At 37.5% G+C, this 21,499-nt stretch overlaps 1 protein-coding gene across 11 annotated transcripts in view; it reads right to left on the bottom strand.

Moving 5' to 3' along the window:
• Positions 1–185: 185 nt before the first annotated feature.
• The window catches only part of LOC124304592 (afadin), a 116,045-nt gene continuing 94,731 nt past the window's right edge, over positions 186–21,499 (bottom strand). For 4 of the 11 annotated variants that reach the window (XM_046763045.1, XM_046763017.1, XM_046763035.1 and 1 more), the window contains 20 exons: positions 18,691–19,082; positions 17,897–18,015; positions 16,828–17,067; positions 15,179–15,458; positions 14,376–15,032; positions 13,934–14,182; positions 13,578–13,724; positions 13,153–13,218; positions 12,921–12,994; positions 12,457–12,575; positions 11,595–11,759; positions 7,682–7,780; positions 7,359–7,497; positions 6,868–7,101; positions 5,726–6,547; positions 5,494–5,617; positions 4,458–5,331; positions 4,104–4,363; positions 3,203–3,312; positions 186–3,098 (listed from right to left, as the gene is read on the bottom strand). In XM_046763045.1, the coding sequence (XP_046619001.1) occupies positions 2,876–3,098; positions 3,203–3,312; positions 4,104–4,363; positions 4,458–5,331; positions 5,494–5,617; positions 5,726–6,547; positions 6,868–7,101; positions 7,359–7,497; positions 7,682–7,780; positions 11,595–11,759; positions 12,457–12,575; positions 12,921–12,994; positions 13,153–13,218; positions 13,578–13,724; positions 13,934–14,182; positions 14,376–15,032; positions 15,179–15,458; positions 16,828–17,067; positions 17,897–18,015; positions 18,691–19,082 (5,393 nt within the window). In that variant the 3' untranslated portion in view covers positions 186–2,875. The other 7 variants (XR_006908233.1, XM_046763026.1, XM_046763066.1 and 4 more) reach the window with 7 other exon arrangements.

Here is a 21,499-nt window from a genome sequence, read left to right as displayed (position 1 = left end):
TATCGTATCTCGTTAATATAATGACATAATATAATAATTAAAAAATATAGTGTGATTTCTAAAAGTACAATAATAATCTAGGTAAAATATAATAGAATATCGGATGATCGTATATAATAGAGTTGTTTAGAATTACAAAAACGAATATCAACTCGAATATAATCGAATAATTAAAACAGTGTTACAAAATATAGTGCAAATATATGCTTGCTATACACAACAATGGGAAATTGTTAACTGTTTTCTCAATCAATTTTTTTTTTTTTTTCATTTTTGTTCGTTTTATCCTGCTCTTCACTATAATTATCTGTCGAGCACTTCTAAATTTTCATTTCTCATAATACATTTCAACGTTATTTAGAAATCATGATCTTTCTAATTATTACACGACAGCTTGGACATAGCGTATAATGTTACTTGTATAATATAGATTTATGATTATCAGGAAATATGAAAGGAAATGTCGTTTTTTTTTCTTTTTCTTTTTTCTCTCTTACTACCGTATGGCTTTCTAAGTTTCTATAGTATTATAATCTATAAGGCTTACAGCAAACTAAATTCAGTCAGCTACTTGAATCAAGTCTCAGGCTGAATTTTTTCGTCTTATAACATTTAATAACAAAGCTGCTCTTTATATCACTATTCGATATGAATTAAAATAAGAGAAGAAAAAAAGAATAATAAATAGGAGAAAAATATCGATAGCATCATTATTCTAATTTAATCGTGCCACTAACATGTAGAGACGCCTAAACTGATTTGCGAGTGCCTACTTCGTTAGTATATATCCTACAAAACTATTTGATAGGCCTGAAATACTGCTCTCAATACCGATGCCATTGGAGTTTGACTTGGAAATTTAGATACGAACATTTGTTCAGGTTTGATTACTTCCATTTTTATAAAGGAAGGGCTATCGTATATATCACATATAAATACTTCAGACTGTATATATCTACGTACTAAGATTTTCAAATATTTATAAAACCATTTGCAATGATGCAATAGGTTATGCAACAATATTTTAGACTTGTTAACGAGTTGAAAAAAATGAAATAGCTATTATAATAAGGGTATTATTAACATATCATACAACAGTTTTATGAATTTATTCAAATCATTATTGAAATAAGCATTTTTACTACAATGCTAACGGACGCGGCGCGTCACCACTATGTATGCTTGTTTTAAAAACGTCAAAAAGCAGTAGTTCCAAATCACGTCATACGCAGATTTTGAGTTACCAAAATTCTCAAAACATAATTGCTGTTTATTTTTTTTTTTTTTTTTTTTTACAAGGAATGTACGTCGATTATATTTGCTAATGATAACGCAAAAGGAAGTATGTGGCGGTCACTTTCTGGAGTTTTTGTGAAGTGAGTGTTTGATCATTCAACCACTAAATACAAGTATTGTGGGTAAATAGGATTATTAATCATTATTTTTATTATTTAAATACTAATATTGCTATACTTTGTTCTTAATGTCGGGCACTGTGCTTGGAGTAAGCACATCCCTTACTGATCCCTCCACGAAACTTAATTTTTTATACTCATAAGTTTCGTAATATTGTATAATTTGTGTATTTCAACATGATTATGTATAATAAAGAGGCTTAGCATTATATTTCTACGTGCTATATTCTTATATAATTTGATTATTGTTCCATCCCAGTTTGTACGATACATTTCGAATATCTTCTTTAAAATCTTTACATGCATCTCGTTACTCGCCGACACTGGTTTTTTCGGGTTCTTTACCTAATATTACAATACTGTGAAATAAGCATATCTAACAACAAAGTAGAATTGTTAGTCTTTTACACACCGCCTCTGTTGAGTAAGCTACGATATAATCGTGATTTAGTAACAGAAATAATGTAGATGATCATTCCGTGGACAAGATACCAAAATTATACGATTAAATGCGTTAGAAATATATCATACAAACGGCAATCTCCGTCGCTTATTCTAATCTCGGAAAAAATGTGTACATGCTGATAGGTACCTTTTATACAACAGCTCAGAAGCTGCCACGCTGATGTGGTTGCTGTCGTGGGACGATATTACCTATACAATTAGTTTATTTTCTAAATAAAAAATATTTATATATATTTTTTTCTTCTTCATCAACATAAACATTCAACAATAACAAAAGCTACTCTTAGTTTTGTCCCGCGCACACTACAACGTATTTACATTACGAAATAACTGCCGATAACGTTGAAAAAAGAAAACCGTGATAAAATAAAATACCGAAGATTTTTCCAAGAGTATGGCATTTTATAATTTTTTTCAGAACTAGAATCCAAGACTAATACTTGCATGTAGATTACTTGAACAAACCTTACGTTTTCACTTGGGAATTACGCAACAAAAATTTGAAGTGATAATATGTGTATGCGAATAGGCTTACTTGGTCAAGTGTAAAGTTTGTCTGTGCATGGTACTTACATTAAAACGGAACGAAATCGAATATCGGCAGTTTTTTTCTATAGATCTCATGTCGTAATAAAAAATCATTAGTGTTGTAAACGAAATTAAAACATAACGTATAAACATAGATAGTTGTAAAATCGACAAAATAATTCTTTACACTTCCTGTCCGAAATGAATGTTTCATAAGTAATGCGAATGTATAGTTATAAAACATATTTAAAATTACTATGCTTACTACACTTCAAATGCTTATTATAAAAGATCTGTAATACTTTTTGTGTTTCAAATTTTACTAACTTCATGCATATATGTTTGCTGTTTGTTGTAGAAATCCATTGTCAATATTCTGCAGTTAGCCTTTCAAAGTATATTGTTTAAATATTGCAGACCTTCTTATTACTTCAGTGTAAGTTGCCATGATAGTCGAAAATTTAGATCTAACTTCTATTATTATTACCAGGACTGAGAGCGCTGCCAATGTTATCTATTTCACGTTGTGCTCGAGAAATTTTCACTTTGTCACGCGGCGTACCATCCTCACCTGTTTCCATTGCAAACATTTTCATTTTTTCTTTGAAACTCAACTGTTCGGGCACTGCACCTAGTTGAGAATTTTGTTGCTGTTTTTGCTTTTCCGCTAAGCGTCTCTGTCTCGGATCCCTGAATAAAAATATCGCGTTGAATCATGGCAAATACATACAACTTCGATGATTTCATTTTCCATCTGTGAGGAAAAATTTATAAAAAACCCAGTTGTAACTTACTTGTAAACTTCTTGAGCTCCTATAACACCTGGAGTCCCTCCAGGAAAAGTACCAGGCCCTTCTGGAGTTTTTGGAGACGCTAACATATTCTCTGCATCATTTATAAAGTTCTGTGAACAAAATTCAATGAAAGCTGTTTGTTTACAGGGTATATGATATATAAATAAACGCTAACATCATTTAACATCTATCAACTTATTACATTCATGGAATGAAAATTAATTTAAAAAAAATATACGAAATGATCTTTATAATACACAACGAATTTACAGTAAATGCATCTGGCATAGCGATGAAATTGCAAATGATTACTGATTAAACTACGTCGTATATATGACTGCAGTAATGAAAACGATATCTTTTTTTTTATGGTTTAGCCGATGATGTAAACATATTCTTATCGATGAGATGACATGATTGAGCCTCATAAACGTACAATCCATATTCACAATATTATACAGAGATCATGCAATGATTACTGTAGATGATTATACAGATGTATATATACAGTACAATGTTGCAATTTTGAGATGTGTATACTGTATACCTTATTCGAATATCTGCCAACGTGTGCATTTTGACAAAATATTTAATTTTTTAATTGTTCACAATATATTCACAAAGCTGAATTATCTACAAACAATTATTATTGATACTTGATAGTTACTTCTGCCCTATAAAAACAAGTCCTAAACTCTACATCTTTGTGTTTTATCAACATAGGTATGGAAGTAGGTAGACATTGAATAATTTTTCAATACAGAATAGCAATCTACCCGAATCGAATAATTACTGCAGCAGTAATTTTATTTTGTACGACTGGATCTTTAAATGCTAGTTGAACTTGTATACATGGATATTAGGCATAATTTTTAATCTTTACAAGACGTAAGATACTCACATTAGGATCCTCTCTAATGGTGTTCATCGTAATAGATGACGAATTGGTAGTAGAGTTTGTAATCCGTGGTGTCGGATCTGTGTTAGCATTAGGATCGTGGAAAGAAACTCTTTTCACTGCAGCTGTTTGATGTGAATTACTCACAGCAATACTTGACGTCGTTGAAGTGTTTGACCTGAGGGCGCTCTGTTGAGACATCACTGCGTAGCTGGAGCCACGTTCAGGTGGGGGTGGGGCGTCGTTACTCCCGTTTTGCGAGGCTGTAATTATAAAAGTTTACGCCAAATTGAACAACTGTATCAATTATGGCGACCATGGATAAAGAAATTGTGGGCGTACTTATGAGATACTTACACGGGGGAGAACTTGGTCCATTAATGACCAGATTATCCAAACGCAACATTCCAGGATGAAGTTGATGCTGGCTTCTCAAATTAGACTGATGTTGTTGCTGCTGCTGCTGCTGTTGTTGCTGCTGTTGCTGCTGCTGTTGTTGCTGCTGATATATTTGCTGTTGCAGTTGCATTTGCTGATGCATTTGTAGTTGCTGTTGTTGGTGTCGGATATCTTCCTCGCGTTTTCGATGATTTTCATCAAACTCAGCTTGCTTTCTTTTCAACTCTTCCATCCTACGTTCTCGGTCTCTATCTTCGTTCGATTGTGTAGGGCTTAAGGGGCCCGACTTCTGAGCATTTCCAAGCTGGCCCATAGTTGAACCATACATAGGCGACATAGGTCCTTGACTCATCGTACTCTGTTGACTTTGGTTTTGCTGTAAGTGGGATGTGCCTGATCCATCATTCTGTCCAGGATATGTGCTGCCGCCTCCAGGTGGTCCTTGTTGACTTATAGCCGTGTGTGTCGGGATGTTTGTGGATTGCAATTGGCTGCTAACTGGCTGAGGTGATAGAGTTCCCCGTATCGATTGATTGTTTGGATTTCCTCTCGTCAAATTTGATTGCTGATTGGCTTGATTCGATCTGTCCTGGGCAGCAGCCATTCGTAGAAGACCTTGGACACGCTGGGCACTTTCTTGCTCAAGATCGTTACTTTCCTCATCATCATCTTGCTGATTTGCAGCCTCTTCTGCTCTCCTTTGAAAATCTCGTTCCAACTGAAGAGCTCTAAGCTGCTCTTCTTGCTGCGGTGTCCTGTTTGGCAATGCACTTAGTTCCGCTATTTGATGATCTCGCCACTGCCTTGCTGCTTCTCTTCTTCTAGCTTGTTCCTAAAGTTCAAAAGTATTGATCAGTTTTAAGGAAAATAAGACCGATGTTAATTATTTTCTATTAGTTATTGTCAACACCATGATTCAAAAAGGTACAAACTTTAGTATCATTCATCTACGATCTAAAGATTAACAATATATTTTTAAACTAAATTTACACACTTTTTCTCTTTCTTCACGTTGCCAAGGATTAGTCGCACTATATTGATATTGTCGAGGCTGTTGCGTCGGTCCAGTTGCGGGATAAAAACTGCCTCTGGGAGGTTCACCCATACTTGCGGTGTACCTGCAGATGAGATAAAAAAAAATACCATAAGTGTGCTGCCAAAGAAGCACGTCTGGAAAGTGGCTAACGAAATTTTTATTTTTTTTTTATATTGATAAGGCGTTTTACCTAGAGTCAGGCTGTTTACTGTACAATGGATGTGTCGAAGTATTTGGCGGTGGTGGAGGGGGGCTTTCTCTGTAAGCATCTTCAGGTAAGTGAGATCTCATCAGAATGTTTTCAACATTCCCTTGAATATTTCCATCTCCGTTTTGCATTCTATTTGTGATCTGTTCTCCTTGATATTGACCATTTCTAGGATCCGTTGATCCGTTGGAATACTGTGGGCTATTTTGAGCACTAGGAAATTGGCGATTTGGATCCTGCAGTCCCAACTGCCTGGGGTCCATTACCAGGCCATTACCGCCACGAACTGAATCGTTCTTTACTTTAGGTGCTGTGCCGTATTGTCCGTAAGGCTGTTGGGGTTTACTGAATTGACCGTACTGCCCATACTGTCCATCTGGGTAATTAAAATGCTGTGCACTTTGCCTCGTATTGTATGTCGGAGAAGTCGGGCCCAAATTAGGAGTAGAACCGATCGGTCGTGATGGTCTAGTAGAGTTTGGTGCTTGAACCCCAGTCAATGGTCGAACATTGTAAACATTTTGGCGGTATTGTGTAGGGATAGGTCCAGCCCCTCGTAATTCACGTCTCCTAACTTCTTCTTGCATCTCTTGAAGTTTGGCTTCTTGACGGATTATGTCACGAGACGATTGGGATCTTGGAGGACCGCCTTGTTGCTGCAGTTGATTGCCAGGGTAATTCTGTTGCTGACCTTGCGGAATGTATGCAGATATTGGTCGATCTCTGCCTTGGCTTGCATCGGTTGCTGGTCGGTTTAGAGAGTTCTGAGAACCTCTTAAACTTTTTTGCGTATGCAAAGGGCTTCTGAAAGTAATAAGTTCCATATTGTTGGTAAACTGATAAACGAAGGTCAACATGTATGGTATGTCATTAAATGAAAAAATTTTTCACCAATTGGAATACAACTGTAAATATTACTCAGACAACCTGCTGTTAATTTTTGCACAAATTCTGTTCAGTATACAGTATTGGACCTCTTACTAAATTTTTGTGCACGAAGATCCTAATTTTTTCAAATGACAAACAGTTTTATGAAACATGATACGAACAAAGACAAATTCAGTGAAAACGATACGAAATTGTTCAACAGTAACTATTGAGACTGGTAACGTGGGAAGACTGACCGATCGTCCAACGGCTGTGGCGGACTAGGCTGTTGTTTCATTCCTGGATCTTGATTTCTGTACACGCTCAAATTTTGATAAAATCTTTCTGCTTCGTTATTTTGTGAATTACTATTTGGAGGAATAGTATGTGCTTGGCTTGGATTCAGATTAGGAGATGATTGTTGCCGGCTGACTAAACCTGTAGGTGGCAACGTTCCTGCGCGCATTGGGTCATGTAAACTATGACTTGATCTGTAAGTAGGTGTAGCAGTTTATTATACTTCATAATGATACTTCAAATTTTTTTGTTATACGTGAAAGGATTAATATGAAAAAGTTTATTTTCCCACAAACCAGTTATTAGTAGTTATTTGGTTACTTTTAAATAAGTCGTCTAGTGAATTGATTACGGTTTTATTATCTGCATAAATGATTCTGGTATTCATATTGGATTCAATTTTTTCAAATATGATAAATTGCCTGAGCTTTACACAATATGTTATACTTACCGAGAACGCAATGTGGTTGCTCCGTTCATTGCTGGCATCGGAGGAGGTTGTGCTGGAGGGGTAACGCTATTGCTAGAAGATGCTCGACTATATCCCGGATTGAAAATTTCATGTTGCTGTTTTCCCTCTGTTCCTACATCTGGGAAAATTGAATATATTGGAATGTCGGATATTCAAATCAGGACTACATGCAGCAAAACTTGGTTTTGATAAAAGTGGTGTAATGAAAAGCGTGAATTGTACAAAATGAATGAGCCGAGATAAAATAAACGCCTTTTTCTGGATAAAACAGTACTCAATTCATTGGGATATGTATTACTTACTATGCAGGGCTGGGACAGACTTGCTGCTATGAATTTGTTGGGGGGTAGCATCGTGTCCAAGTCGTGACGGTAGATCACGCTCGCTCATGCGGCGGGGCCCTGTGATAGCACAAGATGCAGAAAGATGCAATTGGTTAATGCTCTAATGTGCTGAAAGCTGCATAAGTACTAAACGAAACGTGCTCGCATGCTTCATTCTATTATGCTATTAATTGAATTTGCAGAAGATAATATAAGATATAACGTATTAATTGATTCAAATAAAGCCACAACTCCGAATTGGAACTGATTTAACCCGACTCGACTGACCCATAAATAAATTGTCAGTAAGGAAATAATTTGAACTATCCTAATTTTAATTCGAGATGTGAATTTATTTGAGTAACGGATGTATGTATGTATACGGTTTTAATAAATATGAATAAGCTAATGAAAATGTAAAGATATTGCAGAGAAGCAGATTTGTTTAGTAATTTATAAGGCTATGGGAAAAATAATAATAAGTTTCCAGGCAAAAATATCGCAATCTAAACTAATTGAAAAAATATGTTATTATTATACATGTTCCAAGTAAAGACACATAATGGATTAAATGACAAAAACGACTGATCTGTGGTGACCACATAAAAAATGGGAATGAACAGACACTTTGCAGTACTAAATAGATGAGAGATATAAACGATACCAGTCAAAACTGTGGTTTTAAACTGATATAAGAACATTACATGTACCGTTGAACACTCTGTTTTGGTCTCTGTTATTTATATCTAGTGATGGGGTGGAAGTTTTGCACAGTTTAATGAACATCTAGGGTTTAGTGTTGCATTCCTAAGCAAGTAAAATATTGCAATGTAGTGCATTATTCAAATTTTTTCTCGTTTCGACAAATAATAAAAATGAAGGGTAATTAAGTGTTGGATTGAATGCTAGTTCAATGTGAAATTTTTATAAAATAAAGTATTCAACTGAACCAGGCAGTGTGACTGTCAAAACACATCGAAAATAGTATCTGCCGGCTTACGCGTTTCTAATACACTATCCAGCGGTGGAAACTCTCGAAAAATCCAATCTCCTCTTTCAAATCTGGGTGTCGGTTTTTGTTCAGAAATGTCTAAATCACTTTTACATTTTTTTCTAACAATTAAAGTTTTCTTTCGTATTGGCTTTTGAACTTTGGTACAGTGGCGCTTAACGATTGCATTTGAGCTGGTCTGAAGAGGGGCATCATAATTTCTCGCCAGCTTGGGCTTCAGAGTTACTTTTACCGGACTTTTCTTTAAGTGAGAAACGGTGTGAAAACTCTTTATTTCATCATCATTGTGAAAATTCTTATTTGTCAGGCGACTGGAAATATTTCCACAGCTTTGAGAAACTAATGGCTTGCTCAAAGATGATGCAGACACGTTTGAGCTGTCGGAATGCATAGCTAATTCATCAGAGCTTTTTGATTTCTTTCTGGTTCTTATAAATGACTCTGGAAATTTTGTTGTTCGCTCACACTTATGGGTCACCAAATTTTTTTGCAGATTTTCATAGTCTTTGTGCATGGTTTGCTTTTCACACAAATTATCCAAGCTCTTGGACTTTGGTGAGTTACTTTTAACGATATAGCGTTGTTCGTGTAAATTTTCTTCAGTAATAGATACGGAGCTACTTTCATTTGTAATAATCTCACTTCCAAACTTGGATAATAGTGGTTGAATGTGAAAGAATGTAAGATTTTCGTTTAGAATTTCTGGTGCTGAGACTACCCTTGAACAACTAGGGAATACGAAATACTTTGGCGAATTGTCCATGTGTTCAGCCATATATGGCTCAAAGCTTGACGGTGAGACCAGGTCTTTCAGTGACCAGTATTTCTCGAGTTTATTAATTCGCTTCGACAATTCAAAACCTGGTGATATATTTAATGTACTCAAAACCGTGGGAATAGGAAATTTCCCGCAATATTGGGTATGTGAAGTATTGATCATTCCAAAATTTGGACACTTTACAGCATTTTCGTTGCTATTGTAACTGCTGTTCGTATTCGATTCTGTTGTTACACACTTTTCAGAATCTTCAGTTTTGTTATCAGCTTCGATTTCTATCTCATGAATTTTTATACATTCTGGTATGAATAAGGGAGCATCGATATTATCTAGATTTGAAAATTCCTTGAGTTGTTGTATTATCTCTTGTTGTTCAGCTAGTGATAACTTTGAATCACTCTTCTTCAATTCGCCTGGCGAATCATCATCATCGTCTATCATCGTTCTGTCATCACTAATTTTTGCCGCAACACACAATTCGGTTTCGCTTATCCCACTCAAATGCTTTTTATTCGTTTTCTCTGACTGGTTTTCAACTGTGCCATTGCAGTTTGCACATTTGTTATTGTTGGATTCATCTTTGGCTTGAATGTCTAGTAGAATCATACTCCATTCCTTCTCACGTGTAGTTGAAACAAATTTATCTTGCATAAGCAGATCTGCTTCCGATTTGAATTGTTTATAGCTTGAATTTTTTCTAACTGTAATTTCCGGACTTCGTGGCGACGCGATATCAGGCTCGGATGAGAATTGTCTCGAGCCAATTAAATGCTTTGATTTAAACTTGATAATCCCAGCATCGCCAAGTTTTGAAAAATGCTTAGCCAACGCCGCAACTCGTCCACAACCCAAACGAACCTCTTCTGGAGATTTCCAACATTTGCTAGCATTTGAATCTTCGCTGGAAACGTCACTGTTTAGTCCGCTCAGATCGAGATTCAGTTCAGGCATTATTGTATGCATCTGAGGAGTTGGTAAAGCATTTTCTTCTGGAATTTCAATATTTTCACCATTATCTGTAGAGTCTGAGGTTGTACTGCTATTCTGCATTTCACTTGAGTCAACAGTTTCAAAATCGACTTTATTATCACCAGCAGTAGGTACATGTTTCACCTCGATTGATGCTGTAATTACTTCTGCATTTGTCCCAGGTACCGAATGTGAACGCTTTGATGAATTTAACTTGTTACAGGAGCAATATTCGATAAGTTGATTTTTATTTGAACCTAGTTCAATATTTTTTGAAAGCGAATGAGATCTGCCTCCTGATTTGATCGGATTTTTTTGCAATATCTCGATTGGTTTCTTTAGTGTCTTATTATCTAGATTAAAATTTTCTGTCACAGAGCAATTGTCAGTGTGTAAAAATGACTTTGAGCAAGTCTTCTCTTTATAGTGGTCGGTTGATAAGTTTATGTGTAAATTACTGCAATCTTTTGATTTGCACGGAATACTGTGATGCTTGAAATCATTATTGCCGTCGTCTAACTGACTATCGGAAAATACGCTTTCCTGGGACTGACTGGATAATTCTAAGCCTTCGTCAGATTGGTCAATATACGGTATTGAAGGCTCGCTGTCCAATGAAATGGTTCTTTGGTTTATTTTTTCACTCTTGATACCTGTTGCGTCGTTTTCTGACGAATACAGACTATCCTGTGATTGATTTTTAGTAGGAAATATTAATTCAGTCTTGTCATTATTGTAATAACCATATTGAGGAATAACTGGATTTTGCGGTTGAATTTTTTTCCTCATAGGATACGCAGGATAACGGTCTATGTGGCTCGGAATAGTCAGGAACATTTGATTCGGTTCTTGAATAATAGGAATTTGTCTCTTATCAACCCATCGTCGTTCAGACCGATTGTACTCTTCATCGACGGGCAATTCGTCAATTGGGCACATCGCTAAATTTGACTGAGGATTGACATTCTGACGTAACAAGGTCCTGTTCTGCGACATTAGACAAAAATTTTGCTGCGACTGGGATTCTAAATTTTGTAGTCCTATAGTTAGCTTTTGCGAAGTAGCTTGATTAGGGTATTGAAATCGATTAAAGTACTGCATCCTAGGTAATTGGTTCTGGGTTACTGTCGCACCTGGTTGAATATAGTCCGCCTCCCAATCGACCAAGTGTTCTTGGTATGCCGATTGCTTTGGTACAGATAAAAGATTGCCCATCGAGTGCGACGTGGAGGGTTGGGGAGCCTTGTCTGGTATTCTTGGGGGCTCTAAGTGCTCCGACTTTGGTCTGGTCTTATGCGCTGCTTGGAAAAATTGTTAGTTAAGCGTTAGTCAAGCCCAAAATGAGAACGAAATATGCATAGAAACAGAATAGCGATAAAGATATTTGTTCCTGATGTATACAAAGAGATGATGCAATTATAGATTGATATTAGATAGAAACAAGAAAATAAGAGCTGACAAGTAAAATGTAAGTTATATACATGGCATAGAGACAAAATTGTTCAATCGCTGAATCTTATTTATTTCAAAAAGGATGTATCGAATTTAGCTCGTAGTGTATTCAAGTAGAATACTACAAATAGAAATAATTCATAAACACGTGGTATAATACGATTACAGTAATACTGAGCAATTAGCCAATTTTGCCAAACACGATCTAATACCACAAATATAAAAGATCTGTGAACCATTGTTTATAACCATCTGCAAACCCAATGAAATTATGCAAGGAAGAAAAATAATTTCCTTCGGCATGATGAATGCATTTAAGACGTACACTTTGCATGAAAAAATGATTATGAATGATCTCTGACATACAATAGTAAGCAAATTTTGAAGCCAATTTAATCTGGCAAGCAATGAAGCAGTTCCCTGGGTTTTCTGATATACATTTACGCGACCGTTTTATTTAAAAAATCATAATCTTGTGAAATGGAATCCTAACTGAACGGGTTAAATTTTTTTGTAAAGATAGCAAATTTTTCTTATGTTCACCTCTGGTCGTGACAGGGGACTGTTGCGATAACAAAGTAGCCAATCCGTGATATATTGCACCTTGTTTAGCCACTTCCAAAGTGACTATTGGACCCGTACGAACAAGATATTCGGCAGCCCTGTAAAAGTATGAATCTATATTACTTTTCTCATATTCCTTGAACAAAAATTTTAAAAGTCAATTATTTACATGAAAAATTATTTTGCTGCACTAGAAGAGTTTGGTGATTGTTTTCTATTAGCTCAATTTGCTCTGGACAGGTATTTTCAAATAGAAAGATAGGCGCAGTAATAATCTCTAGTACTCCGAACTACATGAAGAGCAATTATCGCGTTTATGTTCGCTTTACGTATTTCATATCATTAATTAATTACAGTCTTTATAAACATCAGAGCAATTAATTCTATTTACGGTGTGATTAATAAACAATAGTAAGATATATAAATACGAAGTAACAACTTACTTTTCTTGAGTAATACCGACCAAACTCTGTCCATCTACTTTCAATAATTGATCTCCTGCAGTTAATCTACCATCCTGAAAACATGACGTGAACAATAAATCTGATATTCGTTTGGATACATAGTGAAATGAAATCAAGGAGACAATGTCAAATTTGGTACGATCTTTAGTCTCCTATCGTTCAAAAAAGTATATACAATTCTGTATAAAGACATGTATGTAGGTGAACTTACAGCATCAGCAGCTCCTCCTGCTACCACACTCTTGATGTAAATGCCCAACCTTTCCTGGCCAGATCCCTGGAACCAAATGGTAGAAAATTAAAGTAAGAAGTTATAGACTAGAAAGAAACTACTTCTACAGAAAAAGAAGATTATTTAACAGGAAATGTACTCTCAAATATGCTGTCTAGTGGAGCCGCTGTTGAAGTGTTTACAGTCCAGTGATTTCATGGGAAAACGTGTTTCTATCATACCAGTGCAAAGTGAAAATCAGTTTTTATTTGGCCGAAGTAATGATGAAAATTGTAGTATTTTCAGTTAGCTCAAGAAATCTTTGTTGACGTAATGTCAGATTGACTTAATCCAAGTAAGAACCACGAGTTTTATTAACGTAAACTCATCTTCACTTTGAACATGCAGCGTATTTTACGGCATACCTTAGCAGCAACTATGCTGAGTCCCATGCCATTGGTGGATTTGTGCAATTTTATTACTTGAATTTCAGGCTGGTTTTGACTCGATGCTTGCCCAGAATGACCCGAGTAACCGCCAGACCTGTTACTCATGGCGCTCGGGCTCCGAGGCTAAAAAAAATACACTTCTAGTTAGAAAGTGTTTCTCAATGTCGGGCGAATGAATTTTTAGCTAAAATTAAGCGAGTATCAACTTGATGAACGGAAGACGATTATTCTATCTTTAGAAATATGTCCAGCTTTGAACCAGATAGCAATTCGTAATAACCGAATTCCAAACTGATACACTATGAATTTTATGGTATTATGCAAATTATTACATTGTTATGGTGGTCGATCATGTAGATAGTCCAATATCCGCTACTTGTAGGCTGTGGCGCCATTCTGCACAAGCCATCTCTCTGCAATGGTGCAAGGAATTCCGCCAACCCTGGTGGTACTCCTCTAATCACTTCGCAGCTGTATCCATCCTCCGGTAGTAGCAGAGCTAAAGCTAATGTCGGTTCTTCTTCCAAACGGATTTCCCGTCCATCAGCACGAGCTAGTTCATCTGCCACACTTTCAGCCACCTTAATAGCAGATTAAATATAAACAATGTTTAACATAATTTATGCTAAATCACGAAGAAAACTTATGCATTCACATATGCTTCAACTTCCATATCTGAATTTATAGCAGTTGTACTGGGTTAATTGTCAGCAATAAGTTGTCAATGATTCAGAGCGATATCGAGATTTAGTTACAATGAAAGCCAATACTCACTCGTACAACATTTTCAATTAATTCCGCCGGTAATCTTGGCTCGTCGGCTGCGGATTGATACTTTTGAAGCAAGGCTCGAACTTGTAATGAGTTAAGTTTGAAGCAATTTGAACTTAAAATCGCCAGATCGTCCGCATTGTATTTGGGCGCCTGAAGGAGGTGTGTAGCTTGCATGATGGTGGCCAGGTGACATTGACTAGCTAAATCCAGACCTTGCCTATCAGCCCAGGTCTCCAGAGCGTTCAATCTTGCTTTTAATCGACGTCCGAACCATCTAACGCACAAGTTTCCATTCGAAACAAGAGCGTTAAACGCAGTTGCATTTATAGCGTGAAATAAATGGCTGAAGAGTTGAATGGTCAGTGCAGCATTGACCCGACAACGTCTGAGCAGTGCCATCGTATTCGAAAATATTTGCATGACTCCTGCTTCCTTCGCTGGCTCATCGGCATCTGCCATAAATTGTGACATTGCTGGGGCAAGTTCCAGCGATACGCATTGCACGAGAGATGCAAAAGCCCTGTGTACAGCATCCGCCAATATGTCTTGAGCTCGGGTTGAAAAGGCCCCAACGTGTCTGTCGCTCTTGAGCATATGCAAGAGCTCAGAACCATTGGCAAGCCACAGAGCTAGGGATGAGGCGTCCATGTATCGTTCCTTGAATAAAATATCACGTGTGTAATGGATTTCATCAATTTAATCTTCATTGCCATATTTATTACTGAGTCAATACAGATTTTATGATCATTAAAATGAACAATTCGACACCGAACGTGCGATTGTTCGCTGCCTTGCTTTCTCACCTTGATCACCCGTTGAATCATAGTAGCCACATTTGCGAGCATGACTGTTAGTCTGTGAGCTCTTTCCGTGGGTTGTAACTCTGGTCTGTAATGAGTGCTAGCCCGGTATCTAGCAGCTAGGTACAAAGTGTAAGTCGGGGCCAATTTAAACTGTGGAGCGGATGGTTCGACGTCGGTAATAACTGCGTGAAGAAACGCTTCCTCAGTTTCTTCAAGGAATTCCAATACAGCCGGTAAAATTGGATCTGTACCTCTAGGATGTCGATCGTATTGTGATAGCCTGTGAACAAAGAGATAAAACTGAAGCTGCAGTCCGCTATAGTTGCAATTAATCCTGATTTGATCATCAATAAGCGTCTTTCAACGTGAACCAGCTTTACGTGACGTTAGATTTTGTTTAGACTATTACATACTATGGAAAAGTTTTTATTTAATTACGTTAACGAGGATAATGGTTTGATGTATAATTGAACAATACGGTCGACTGTACACATGCTTTGTTTAATCTTCGACATTTTAATGATATATCAACATACATCGCATAATACCGCACATTGCGTGGCTACATGCATGATCTACTGAGAAAATAAAAAATTTTAACATACGTGAATATGTGGTAGACGAAAATGGATTATATTAGTTTAATTATCTTTCCAGAGAATTCGGATGAAAATAAATGAACATTCTCAAGCATAATTTATTATTTTCAATTCGTTTTGATTCAAAGTTTGGGTGTAAAAATATATGATATAACTTCGTTATTGTTCCGCAGATATTTCACATTTATTACCAATTTACTAGGCACCAATATATTCATGAAAAGGAAATTATATTCCAATCTCTTGAACGAATCAACAGTACAATACGGACCATTCAATTAATAATGTAATACAAAACTGTGAATTAATAGATACAACAAATTATGTACATGAACGATACAAATGCAAGGAACATTTCTGGCGCTACATGCAAATACTACGCTAAAACAATTAAGCATAATAATACCGTGACCTACGAGTTTATCGTACAAAATCGCTATTCACGAGTTGTTAATTACTCCACTACGTGCATGATGAATACAGCCGTCTGATAATCGTTTAGGTAGAAGTATTCAAATGAATTAAATGTTAATTCTGAAAATTTTTAATCGTGTCATCTTTTTTGTCTGTTATTTCCTATTCAACGATAATTACCTCGATAAAAGGATAACTGCTTTTCACAGATTCATGAAGGTGCGTGGGAAATTGAAAATTACGGTTCAAAAATAGAAGCTTAGAACTTTAATTTTCCCGAACAGTGTCTAATCGTCGAATAAAATTTGTGCAGCTAACGTTATTCCGTATAAGGTGTTTGAGAAAAACCGGAGTTGAATACGGTGATCATCATTTCTCCGTAGCACTCAATCCGAACTGGGTGTGTAACTTTCGTATCAGTAACACATGATTTTTTGTCAAACATACAGTCAAATCTGTATAATTATATACATATTATATGACCAATATTTTCGCATGAATTTTGATCGCCCGTCGGACGCAGAGGTCGAAGAACAATTTCGATGGTTCGAAACGCGATGTTCTTGTCTCGTATCCGCAGAGTGAAATAAGGGTGTGATAAATGATCGCCTGGATCTACGCATGGGAACTCCTTACCTGTTTCCATCTCGACTGCTAGTGAGACTCGCCGTCTCGACATTACCGTCGAGATCAAAGGTGGTTTCGTAATTGTGCGTGGCTTCTGGCGTGTGTGCATTTTGCGTGGGACTTCTTGCGGTTGCAGCTGCAGATTTAGTCGGGCTAGGTGGATTCGAGCCACCCCCACCGTTTGGGGTCCCTGATCCCGATCTATATTTTTCGGAATTGACTTCCTGACTTGTGGTGTCTGGCGAACGTCTACACAGGGCGATGATGTGCGCGGAGTAGCAACGTGCATGGTGGTGAAAATACAAGCAAAATAACAATACACATAATAATAACAACAACAACAACAAGATTAATAACGACGCAGGCGTGAATAAAATAAGGATAAACTAACATATCAAACCCTTAAATGAAACTGGCCCAGGTTCTATTCGGACATTAAATCCATCTATCCGTACGTTGGGTCGTTCGATTCAAACTCACAAGCTTCCCGACTCTGGAGTCACGATTTTTCCCCCCAACAGAGTTGAAAAAATATCGCTTATCGGCAGCTCGGGAAGATCGCCTGGTATATCGAAACTCTAGTAAGTGCTGATAAGTACCGATCGCGGTGTAAAGCCGATAATAAAATCCCAAAAATAGCCGGTTGACTCGTGGGAAAGCGACGCGGCTTCGTTCCACTCGACTTTGTCATCCCACCTGCCATTAGCGTTCCAACAACCAGCGGCCCGCACCTGTACATTCGTCGTAGCAATCGACCATCTGTCGAATGAACAGGTCCGGGCAGAAATTAGGGAGCGAACGTTGTTTTCGTTTTCTTTTTTTTATTTTTTTTTTTATTTTTTTTTCTCTCTCGTTAAAACGGTAATTCAGTTTTTGCTAACGTATACATATTATGTACGACAGAATTTTCCGAGGCGATCTTCGAGGCTTAAGCAGAGTCTCGTTACAAGGAAGTTTGAATAAGTATGAACAAGCAAGGAGATCTTAACGTTTTAAACAACATCGATTTTACGTCAGGCTTTCAAATTACTAATCAGAGTTGCGGGATACTCAGCTGCAGGGGGATAAAGCGGCTTACCTGTCGTAGGAGTAATCCAGTTGTCTGTTCGAGTCGTGTCTCTGTCGTATCCGATCTTCAGGAACCGGATCAATGAACCTGAAGGTGTGCATCCTGCCAAATTTGATTATTGCGCCATTCTGAAAAACACGTGAAACGAGAAATTTTACGCCATGCAGGCTCGTGAGGAAAGATCTCGACTCGTCGAAAATTTATGCCTTAATTATTTGTAATCGTATTATCTAGGATCGAAACGAATATTCATGACGACTGTTCTCCCTCTTGGCTATTCACGTATGCACGTACGTAGTTTCGCGTAATACGCAAATCCACACGTTCTCTGATTAAATATTTACCTCTTATGCCTTCTCCTACGCGCCCCAAGCCAATTGTTATTCATTTAACAACCTATTGTCTTACTAGCTAAATTAGTTCGGGTCAATAATTTAGCTAACGCGTCATTCTCAACTACAGAAATTTCGTCAAGGGTTTACCTTACCGGCTTAGTACAACGTAATGCGTCGTACGCCAGTCAATCATCCAGTTTTCGCGTGCAGCTCACCATATACATTAGTCGGTACATCCGTAACTGGATATCTCTCAAGTAGGTATATTATCGTTAAACGCGCTTTTTTCTTTTTATTACTTATTTATTTTACTTTATTTTTTTTTTTTTTTTACGTAAAAGTACCGGTACAATTTCCCCTTCTATTCCGTGTTCCAGAACTTGAATCAAAAGACGGGTGTATACGATAAAAGAAAAAAAGGAAAAAAAAAAGAAAGGAGAAAGGAAAAGATTGAGCGGAAGTACAAACCTGGAGTATGGTGGTCTGATATATCCTCTGGTTATTGACGTATGTGTGAGCGTCCCTGGAACACGGGGTGAGCGTGACAATGTTCTCCGTGAAAGCGATCACGCAATGCCTTGGCATCACCGTCGGTCCAGCAAGGGTCAAGGTCTGAGCTTGTACAGCCTGAGGTCCGACCGGTCGCTCGGATCCAACTTCCGTTACGTTTGGCTGAAGACGGTGTCGCACACCGCCGCCGCTCGGTATTTCCGTTCCGTCCGGATTCAATTCCAGAAGGAAGGGAAGACGCTCGTCCTCGTACCGATGGTCCAGGTCGCTCCATTTACCCGCTGGTTTCTTCTTACGCTTCCTCGGCACGTAATCCGCTGGTCTACGCCTCACGTGGAACATAATGGATCCTGAAATCAGAAAGCAATCACCTTAACACCAGTCGGGTTTACCTTCGGATGTGTTTTCCCTTTCCTTATGTCACCACGCACACCTTATACGGAAATATTTTATAGCTAAGCTCTTTATTTACTATGTACTCAATATTTGCCCGCAAAATTGTCTGTACGGATGATCGGATGAATAATTCGAAGCTGTTGGCTTGATCGATCATTGTCAAAGTTTCGCGTTTGAATTGGATTGACTCTGCGAGAGTACCAATAGTGGATAATGAATTTGCAATTGACGCAGACGGGTGTTAATTTTTGTTCCGTGGTTCCGTTTGCTAACAATTATCAACGCCGAAAACACTACTGCCGAAAAGAAACTTCCTTCCTTTCGGATAATCCATTTGCAGGATGTGACATCTTATGAGAAGTCGTAAAAAACAGTGTCTACGTAAACTGAAACTTTTACGATTGTATAACGCTGACCTACGCAGAACTCTGATATGGGACGCTGAAATTCGGCAACAAACAATAGCTATTCTTCTTTAAATCGGAAAACCGTTTATCGCTAACCCAAATCAATTTTCTCACACAAATTATAAACATCAGTGAAATATCTATTGCGCAAAGAAATAAGAAAAAGGATAAAAAAAACAAAAAAGTAATCCATATCAATGGGAATCTTTAATCACAGGAAATGAAGCATAATAAGATACAGATTTCTATGAGACATTTATAGGATTATTTTTAACTTGACAATACCCGTGTCCCGATACCTTTGTCCGAACGTATCGTTTCACTCTGCAAATCAAGAGTCGAGCGAATGACGCGGGGACGAAGAGCCGCCCCTAAATCAGACAGACCGTGACGCCAACGACAAGACGTTACGTTATCCGTTACGTTCAAGCAAACGTGTATAGGTATGTGTAGAGTGTACTATACAGTTTCACGTATCTTCAACTCCGTAGAGTTTCGTGTATGGGTAATTGTTGCAAGAACCGAGCGCATCCTGTCCCGTCGACATATTACGACTAACCGTATTTCCCATACAAAAGAGATGCATTTAGACACTTAAAAAAACTCCGCGACGATTTACACTAGTATTTTTTATAACCAATTTTATTCTTTCCGGTCAGACACTCGGGTTCCGACGGTAAATTTAACGACGGTAAATAAAGGAAGGGATTGCATAGTTTGTCCCGGTATTTAATTCACAAAAACTTACAGTGACTGATCTGCTGCACAGTCACAGTGTCGTTCGAATCTTTATTGCTGCGCATTATATCAAACGAGAATGATAATAAGCGGGTCGTCGAGCTTCGAGACATTACACCGGTATAGATCATGCTTTATTATACAGTTTAGACGATTTTTTCTTTCTCCGTGTTTCGTTCGTTAATTGATAACGACAATTTCGTCAGTAACGGTAAAGTGAAACATAACGATTATACCGCTCCTTTTTACTTCGTACGTTCTTTTTCATTCATTCTTAAACAGTCCCGGGCCGCTCTGTGACGGTTGCTCGGGCAAAAACCTGACTAGCGTGTCGTTAATAGCGAATATATTTGCGTAGATCTAGAGCCGGGGATGATCGCTATCGTGCAAGATTGAAACTGTGCTGATTTGTAGTTTTAAATCTACCGTACCTGCTGTGAATAAGTATAGAAGTATGGCGATTAAACTTGATGGTGAACAGCTTTGTAAAATTTTAACAAATTGCACCATTTTTGACAGCCACCTCACCCCTCCGTCTCAAAAAATAAACTTAAGGAGGAAAACAGAGTTCCGGTACGAAGGAAGAGCGTCAATGATTACCTTTCAAAATCATGATATATCGGTGCGAATGTCGTATGGATGGTGTATAATAATACATATATATTTATATATTATGGATCAGGAACAAACAGGAGACGTTCGGGTATCTTTTAACAATTTTCCGATGGCTGAACAAATATAATAAAGAAGGTTGACGCGGGGCATAAATCGCGGTGCCGGCTAGAAATACGGGGAAAGAGAATGAATGATACACCCACGAAGTTATACACAGACGTAAAGAGAAAAGTCAAGATACGCTCTTATAAACAGATTAACCACATTGATCATGTCCGCAGTCGTGTCCCGGTACCTTTAACTGTAAATTTTACGCACAGTAGAAACAAACTTGCGACTAGTTATGGCTCTGTTTTCTTTTTCTTGAAACAAAAAGAAGAAGAAATAAAGTTTGAGACGAGGGTTGGGGTTGGGCTCTGGATAATTTCATGGAATGTCTTTGGAGCTGATTCGAAGAGATACGCTGCAGTCGTTCACGCATCACTTATCATTCAACTATTTACACATGTACTCAAGACGAATGACACTTTACCGCAACAACCGATCTTCGACTTCCAGCCCATTATCACGTCCGGAAAAAAATACTTTTACTTATATTATGGAATTTTGTC

Source organism: Neodiprion virginianus, chromosome 1 (assembly GCF_021901495.1).
Source record: "Neodiprion virginianus isolate iyNeoVirg1 chromosome 1, iyNeoVirg1.1, whole genome shotgun sequence".
NCBI lineage: Eukaryota > Metazoa > Arthropoda > Insecta > Hymenoptera > Diprionidae > Neodiprion > Neodiprion virginianus.
Note: the sequence above shows the minus strand (reverse complement) of the source record. Positions and strands in the feature narration are given on the sequence as shown.